Source organism: Benincasa hispida, chromosome 2 (assembly GCF_009727055.1).
Source record: "Benincasa hispida cultivar B227 chromosome 2, ASM972705v1, whole genome shotgun sequence".
Taxonomy (NCBI): Eukaryota; Viridiplantae; Streptophyta; class Magnoliopsida; order Cucurbitales; family Cucurbitaceae; genus Benincasa; species Benincasa hispida.
The window spans coordinates 9,180,692-9,189,984 of NC_052350.1; the positions used below are offsets into that span (position 1 = coordinate 9,180,692).

A 9,293-nucleotide genomic window follows, 5' to 3' on the forward strand; every position below is an offset into this window, starting at 1 on the left:
TTTAAGTTTTTATCAAAAAAAAAAAAAAAAAAAAACAATTTAGTCCCCAAACTTTACTTTACAACGATTTACTCCATGTAATTTCAATTTGTAACAATTTAGTTTTTAAACTTTGATATGTAATAACTTAGTTCTTGAACTTTGAAATTTATAACGATCTATCATGAAAAATATTGTTAGAATTTAATTAGATTTCTTACATATGTAGATCAATAAATTGTGCAAGGACCCAATATGCTTAAAAGTGTTACATGATAAAATTGACACTTAATTTTGATGAAGTTTTTTACTGTAGGGATTAAATTGTGTTTTTAGTTTATCTGGATTTTATATTTGAAATTTTAAAATGCATAATTATAGTAAAAATAATAATTTAATAAACATTGCATTTCGTCACTACATGTTATAAACTTAATTCATCTTTGTTAAATTATGTAAAATATAGTATGTTCTAAATTATATGATATTAAATTTTACAAATTTTTTTATATAAAACATGTTCGTAAATTAATTAATACTAGTTTATAATCAACCTAATATTTAATGGGTGACTACGATTAGTTGTATGATTTATAAATTTATAATCAAAACATATGAAAACTTGGGTTAAGTTCAAGAATAATGTAGTTTTTGAAAGTAATGACAAAAATATGGTACGCAGGAAGTAAATTATAAAAGTAAGGGAGAGAAAAGTATTGATCAAAATAGGTAGCAAAATCGTGTACATGGTACATAATTATTGCATGGCCTCCATGTCAGCATATGAGCAATGGATGCTTGACATGTGGCTAGGAAATCGTGGGCATTATCTACGATTTAGCCTTAAATCGTACATTTGGTCCACGATTTCATAAATTTCACTAGAAAAAAGATGTAGTTTGCTTGGTCAGATGTGCATCCTCATGCGACTTCACTTCATTTCTCTCTCTTTCCCTCTTCTCTCTAAACCCCCATCCCTTTCATTCTCTCCCATTCCCAATTCACAATTCCCAATTCCCAATGGCTTCACTTCTTCCACCTCTGCCCAACTCTCCATCGACACTTTCCTCAAGCTCATGGTCGACGCCCTCGAATGGCCCACCACCACTTGAAGTGACTAAGATTTGATCAAGAGTGTGACATCCCAAAATTTTGGGTTTTGAAATTAATTATCTCAAACTATTTGAAATTAAATTTTCGATTATTGGAGTTCGACATCAAATTAAATGTGATAAGATAATTAAGTTTATATTTGGTGATTTGGATCTGCGGATTATTTTTATATGAGATTGAGAGGTTAAAGGGGAAAAGGAAAAGAAAAAAAATATATGTATTCTGGGTATTGACTGGTCAAATTAAGGTTTAACTTAAGGTGTGTTTGGTACGTGATAAAAGTAAAGAGTTGAGTTGCGTTGGTAATTATTATCTGGGGAGTTAAATTGTCTGTGTTTGTTTGCAGAGTTGAGTTGAGTTGGTAATTATTATCTGTGTTTGTTGTGCAGAGTTGGGTTGAATTGAGTTGGGGGATCTGATGCAGTTTTTTGTGAACGAGATTAGTTCTATTTTTTTCTGTTTGTTTTTTATTTCATTCTTTTATTTTTTAGTTTTATGCTTTGCAATTGTTGATTAATTTTCAAATATACACGTATTTTCTCAAATCATTTATGACATAAATTGGACAATCTCAATTTTTTTTCTCAATTTGTAGAACATAATAGATTATTTTTCATATATTCTTTTCAAAAAACTGTAATAATTCTAATTCTCTTCAATCTGTAAAACATACCAACAAAATACATTTCATATTGCTGCTCAATTAATTAGTATATTGTATGTTGTATGTATACATATCAAATGTATGTATATATATTGAAGGCAATTATCCTGATTACTAATTGGTATATTGTATGTATATATATTGAATCTTGCTAACTTAACATTATTATTTCACATATCATACAGTTTATTTTTATATAATATGGACAATATATTTGAAATTGAAATTGTACATATGTAACGACCCTACTTTCCTACTTATTTCTAGGATACTACTTCATGCATGCATAGGTTTAACCGTACATTTTCTTTTAAACCATCAAATAAAAGAGCTAAAATTTTATTTAATAGTGCTCAAATGAGCAAAAATAAGAAAACATAATTAAATAATAATAAATAAACTAACATAAAAATGAAATAAAACAGAACAAAAATTTGTCGTGCGGGGTACCCATAAACCCAACTTTAAAATGAAAACAATTAAATAGTCAAATAATAAAATTAATAAATTTTGCATGAGAGTTTAAAACGCCAACTCCTAAACCAGACTAAAAAAAATACATGATATTAAGTGCGGAAGCAGTCAGTCGTCCTAATGGCCAGGTCACGGATCTCTCTTGTCGTGTGCCAGCCTGTCATTATCCTTACCTGAAAAATAGGGAAAGAAAAGGGTGAGTATAAAAAATATACTCAATAAGCAGCCCACTACTAGGCTCACTCAGTGATCTGTTAGTCTTTGCATTGGACCAAAATGCATAAGGACATCATAGGCATAGGCATAAAGGGCGAACCCAAAGGCACGCTTTCATAAGTAGTGACACAAAGGTCACAGGCATAAACACAAGTGGTGATCCCAAAGAGGACACCGTACATAAGTATAGGGTGTGAGCCCGAAGGCTCACACGTGCGATGTGCATAGCCCAATGATAACACTAACAGCCACTAAAACCTCATATGAACATCTCATAAGCATACAATCATGAATCCTGGAACTAACAATCATTAAAAACTCAAACATAAGCATGCAATCAAGGCCATGAATCATCATCCAACTTTAACACTGTTACCCATACATCAACTTTATCACAGTCTACTTATACATCAAGCCTTATCACAGTCTACTCATACAGCAACCTTAGCACATTATCTCCAGTCTACTCATGCATCAAACTTTACCACAGTACTCAGTCTACTCATACATCTAACTTTACCACAGTATTCTCATACGTCAACTTCAACATAACTACCCATATCAGATTTCATCAGAGTTTACTCATACATGACATAAGAATTTTTTTCAACAGGCTTATCAAAATCTTAAGGCAAAACTGGCAGTAAACCACTTACCTCAGGATAATGAACTGTCCCAAAACGAACCCTTGCTCTGCTCGACAACTTCCTTCACCGCCACATGTTCCTGAAACCAATCACAAATTCCATAATGAAGGTCAGCTTAGGCCCCAGAATCCCAAGAGACAATGGGCTGCCAAAAGGGAACCGAAACTTACCCCAAACCGAAGAATCAGGCGAAACCAACCACGATTCGGCAACAATTGGCACTGCTCGCGTCAGAACTGGTGACTGACGCTTGGGTTAGGCCGGCAACTGGCCAACTCGGCGCGCGACGCGACTGGCTGGAGGTCTGACGTGCGATGGACGAATAGTGGGGAGGCGTAACTGCGAGTCGTCGGTGGTCGAGCTTCGCGGCGACGAGAATTCGGCTAGCGGCGCACGGTCGACGAACGGATTTGTGTGTCTTCTGGTGTGCACTCAGCGGCGGCTTCGGTTAGGTGGCACGCGATCGACGAATGGAGAAGAAAAGAAAACAACGATCGACGAGCACGGCTGGAAACCCATGATCGAGCGACGGATGACAGCGAGATGCTGAAAACTTGATGACGTAAATTAGCTGTCAAAGACTAAATGACTAAAATTATGGTGAACGCAATTATGCGATGCATGTCTTAGGTTATGCGATTATACTCGTGCGTCGGTGGTCATGCGTTGGAATAAAACTATGCGTTTACGAATGTATGCGATGACCATGCGTTCCCGTCACAAGTTTTCTTACGCTCTCGCCAAGTATAACGAGAAAGCAAGTTTCTCGGGTGATCCGAAGTCAAACTCAGGGACTTGTAGCTGAGTGTATGCGGTAATGTATATGCGACGGATGAATAAAAGAATGATGGGTGTGATAAGCTACAAACTACTCCTACTCCTAATTAACAGACAAAGCGATGAGAAAATGAATGAGAGGTAAAGACACGACAACTGTTGACGCATAGTAAATGTATGGAAAAATAGGTAAAAATGAGAGGATGTCTTCATCGCAACCCTAAGCTTGATCGCAAGGGCAACCCCAGCCAATGCAAGCTATGCGATCATGCTACACATACTTGAGCCTAATTCTAGGACGCATGGCGATGTATATGCGAAGTGTCGAGAGGCCTTATTCCTAAGTCTCTATTCTTGCTCATGTGCTCCCACATATAAACAAGATGACCGCATACCACCGTATCCTACTTCTTGGACGCATGCAATATCCTCTCCGTAGGGTGCATACGTTGTGTAATAGCAAACAGAGCTTATCTCTAAGTTCCCCATTCTTGCTTATGCGATCCGATCCGCTCTCTCGAGTCTTAGATCTAATTTTTAGACTACTCTCCCAAGTATGCTTAAATGATGAATAACGCGCTCATAAGACAAGGTAATCGCATAAACCTAGTTGACATAAGATTATTCCTATCTCTAGTGAATACTGGCTTACATTGCTTAATGCGTCCAACCACTTACCCTCCCGGGCAGTTGGTTGTTGCTGACTTTACTCATAGACAAGCATTGCATTCACCTGTAGACAGGCATTGCTATAGCTTCACACTAAGCAAATAAGGTTTTCTCACAACACTCACGCAACGCACACCTCCCGGTGGTTTGCTACATACTTCATATTCCTAATCCGCATGATTAAATATGCGATACTCTAACAGTCTCACTAAGTGATGCAACAAAAATTAAGGATACTAAGTAATGAAGATGGAGATGGAATTGAAGGAAATACATAAATGCATTTATCACAAAATGTATTAATTCTTTAAGCCAAAATGTAATACAATACAATATAATAAAGAAGAGAAATAGAAAAGGCTAGCTGGAAGCAATATCTCACTTCCAACAGATGTGTGTCAAGGATGTCGGTGGTGCCATGGAAGGGCGGTGGAGCTGACTCTCTCGAGATCTAACTCCGACGAAGGCTCTAATCGTCACTCGAAATGGATGAAGGAGATGAAAAACTCTCAAGTTTCCTTCTCACGCTTTGGTCTGGATCACAAGGATCCACCAGAAGGTAGAAACTTGGATAAAATGAAATTCTACTCAGCGGCATCTATTTTAGAACTAGATCGTCGACAACATTAATGGACCTGCTCTGATTCTAACATTCGCGGCGCGATGGTCCTTTTCTGAATCTCTACTGCTAACGGCATGGTAGGTGAAATGTTAACATCATCTTTTGATTTTCCCGAAATATGCATTGATGCTTCCATTCCACCAACCTTGGGTTCATCCCTCTATTATGATTATTATCATGTAGCCGCAATCTTTCGATGACCGCATTCGCTTGATGACTGCAACTTCTATGCGATGACCGTAATCGCTTGATGATCGCAACTTCTATGCGATGGACGTATGCGGTCGATTATCGCAACACCCATGTGTTGAACGTATACGTTCACCTTTGTGATGGAAAAATTCTCCGCATGCGGTCGTCTATGTGGTAGGTCGGCTTCCGCGTATGCGTCCACTTCCTGCGTTAGCTACAAAGATAAACAATTGAACGCATAATAGTGGGTTAGCCAAGATTCTTAATGTTGAACGATGCAAACTCATTTTCTCATGAATTCCTAACATAATCACCACATATTCTGCTTAACAACCCTCATAATTCTAAATAAAAGGCCTAAGATGACGTGCATTTCTACCCGTCATCAGACACGCTGGGCAGCAGGTGCGAAGCGGCAGCGGCGGAGATGCACAGTGGGAGGGTAGGGGGTTCGTGATTCCGGAAGAGGAAGAAGAAGAGAAAAAGAAAAATAATTTTTTTCTTTTGCACGCAACCCAAGGTCCCCCCCAAAACACCTTTATAACCCTAATTCCCTTTTCTTTTTCCTAAATTAACCACCAATTTTTTTTTCTTTTTTTTAATACAAATCTTTGGGGCGTCACACTCTTCCCCCTTAATAAACTTTCGTCCTCGAAAGTTCTAATCCTGAAAGAGCTCTGGATGCAGTGTCCTCATCTTGTCCTCTCGCTCCCAAGTTGTTTCCTCAAACTAATAGTTCTGCCATAGAACCTTCACCAGTGGCACCTCCTTGCTGCGTAAAACTTTCACCTCACTAGCCACAATTTGCGCAGGCTTCTCCTCGTAACTCAAGTTTTCATTTAGCTGCAAGGGCTCAAAGTCCACCACATGAGATGGTTTCATTAAATACTTCCTCAGCATGGAGACATGAAAGACATTATGGACTGCGGAGAGACACAGTGGCAAGGCCAAATGGTAAGCCATAAAGCCAACCCGCTCCAAGATCTCGAATGGCCCTACAAAACGCGGACTTAGCTTACCCTTCTTCCCGAATCTCAGGACACCCTTCATTAGCGCCACTTTAAGTTACACTTTGTCACCTGCTTCGAACTCTAGATCTTTACGCCTAACATCCGCGTTACTTTTCTGTCTACTTTGGGCTGCTAGCATTTTAGCCCTAATCTTTTGCATGGCTTCATTCGTCAACTTCACTAACTCAGTTCCCACCAATTTCCTCTCCCCAATCTCATCCCAGTAAATAGGAGACCTGCAACCTTTGCCATAAAGAGCTTCAAACGGTGACATGCCAATGGTAGCCTAATAGCTATTATTATAAGCAAACTCTGTCAAATGTAAGTGGGAGTCCCAACCCCCTCAGAATTCCAACGCATAAGCGCGCAACATGTCCTCCAACATCTGATTTAAACATTCTGTTTGCCCATCAGTTTGGGGGTGGAAAGCTGTATTGAAGTTCAACCGCGATCCTAAAGCTGGCTGGAGGCTCTTCCAAAAATTGGAGGTGAAACCAGGGTCCCTGTCGAACACAATTGATACTGGCACACCATGCAATCTTACTATCTCCTTCATATATAGTTGAGCCCATTTACTCACTATGTACGTGGGCTTTCTTGGAATAAAATGTGCCACCTTGGTGAGTCTGTCTACCACAACCCAAATCACTGAGAAACCCTTCGCTGTCCTGGGCAAACCCGTAATAAAGTCCATAGCCATGCTCTCCCATTTCCATTCTGGCACATCCAATGTTTGTAGCAAGCCTGCTATCTTCTGCCTTGGGACCTTCACCTGCTGACAAACTAAATATCTACTGACATAGTCAGCTATCCCCCTTTTCATAATGGGCCACCAGTAATACCGCTTCACATCTTGGTACATTTTGGTACTACCTGGGTGCATCGAGAATGGAGAGTTGTGAGCTTCTACCAACAGTTCCCCTTTTAGGCCATCATCTGCTGGGATGCACAACCGTCCCTGATACAAAAGACCTTTGTCCACCGATAGAAAATTCACTTGCCTGACCCGACCCTACCTGACAATACTTCTAAACCAGGTCGGGATCACCTGTTGTGCAACAATAATCCTCTACCTCAAGGTTGGTTGCACTGACAACTGGGCTAGTTGCGAAGTGACTTCCCCCACTGCCACCGCAATCTCTGCTCGTTCCAGATCTTTACACAACTGAATCTGCTTAGTGATCAAGGCAGCCGAATGAGCTGCTTTTCGACTAAAGGTATCAATTACCACATTCGCCTTACCTGGGTGGTAGAGGATCTCGTAGTCGTAATCCTTTACTAACTCAAGCCACCTACACTGCCTCATATTTAACTCTTTCTAGGTGAAGAAGTATTTCAGACTCTTGTGGTTGGTGAAAACCTGGATCTTTTCCCCATAAAAGTAGTGATCTTTAGGGCAAACACTACTGCTGCCAATTCCAAGTCTTGGGTAGGATAGTTGCGCTCATGGTTCTTCAACTGGCGGGAGGCATAGGCAACCACCCTACCATGTTGCATAAGCACGCAACCCAAACCCTTCTTAGAAGCGTCACTGTAGATCACGAAGTTCCCAGAGTCGTCTGGTACGGTGAGAATCGGGGCTGAAACCAACCTCTACTTGAGGTCCTGAAAACTGTCCTCACAAGCTTTGCTCCACATAAACAAAACTCCCTTTCTGGTTAGCTGAGTCAACGACGTGGCCATGTTGGAGAAATTCTCTACAAACCTACGATAGTATCCAACCAATCCTAGGAAGCTACGTACCTCACTGACCATTGTAGGGTGGGGCCAATTGGTAATGGCCTCAATCTTAGTTGGATCCACTGAAACCCCGTCCTTCGACACCACGTGCCCAAGGAAGGACACCTTCCGTAGCCAGAACTCGCACTTAGAAAACTTTGCATACAGTTTGTTTTCCCTCAGTGTTCCTAGGACCTTTCTAAGATGTTCCTTGTGTTCTGCCTCTGTCTTGGAGTATACCAAAATGTCATCAATGAAAACGATTACAAAGGTGTCTAGGAAGTCCCTAAACCCCGGTTCATCAAATCCATGAATATCGCTGGAGCATTGGTCAGACCAAAAGACATTACAATGAACTCGTAATGCTCGTATTTGGATCGAAATGCAGTCTTCAGGATATCGCTGTCCCTGATCCTCAGCTGATGGTAACTTAACCGTAGGTCAATCTTGGAAAATACGGTAGCACCATGTAGCTGGTCAAACAGGTCATCGATTCTAGGAAGCGGGTACTTATTCTTGATGGTCACCTTATTCAACTCTCTGTAGTCTATGCTATCTTGGCTTTTTTACCATGAAATCACTTTAGGTAAAAACTACCGTCCCGGCCCCTTAAAACTTAAAGTTGGCGTCTCTCAGGGGGGTTAAAGCTTCATTCTCCTTACGAGAACAGTCTATACTAGATGGTTGTTGGCAGCCAACCAATCCATGCCTTAGAATTACATCGGAAATTCACGCAAACAGCACTCGTCTAACACTCATCAGAGTCATATCAAGAGTGCGGTTGCTATTTCTACACTGACACGCCTTTTATCTTTTCACTTGCATCATAATTTCTCCTGACGGTTAACATCATTGATAAAACAATAACCAAAGGTTCCATAAAACTAACATGGCATGTTACGGAACAACGAAGAAAATGAAAGATGGACGAGCCAGAGGCTAAAACAAATGCAAGCATATACCCCAAGATTGGGAGCGTACCTGTCACCACTGTTTCCCGAGTGGCTCAGTTTCCTGACGACTGGTGGCATAGACCCGACCTTGCTGTTGTCTGTCGGTTTTGAACTACCCTGATGCGAACTCGAGAGCTGACCCCCGTACTTACCGGACAAACTACTAGGGCATTGGACTACGAATGCCCTATGTAACTTACATCTAAACAATGTCCTGAGCCAACAGGGACAGGCGTCCCCAATGACACTTTCCCGCGC

At 40.5% G+C, this 9,293-nt stretch overlaps 1 protein-coding gene across 1 annotated transcript; it reads right to left on the minus strand.

Annotated features, from left to right (window-relative positions):
• Positions 1-5,387: 5,387 nt before the first annotated feature.
• LOC120071958 lies at positions 5,388-6,403 on the minus strand. Its single transcript, XM_039024391.1, has 2 exons — positions 6,104-6,403; positions 5,388-5,567 (listed from the first exon to the last, which is right to left on the minus strand). The coding sequence occupies exons 1-2, from the start codon at positions 6,401-6,403 to the stop codon at positions 5,388-5,390; spliced, it is 480 nt and encodes a 159-aa protein (XP_038880319.1).
• Between the last annotated feature and the right edge of the window lie 2,890 nt (positions 6,404-9,293).

Coding starts and splice junctions, on each gene's coding strand:
- LOC120071958 (XM_039024391.1), bottom strand. CDS start 6,403: ATGAAGGGTGTCCTGAGATTCGGGAAGAAGGGTAAGCTAAGTCCGCGT. Junction 5,568..6,103: donor AGGAGGTGCCACTGGTGAAG/GTTCTATGGCAG, acceptor TTATCTTTGTAG/CTAACGCAGGAAGTGGACGC.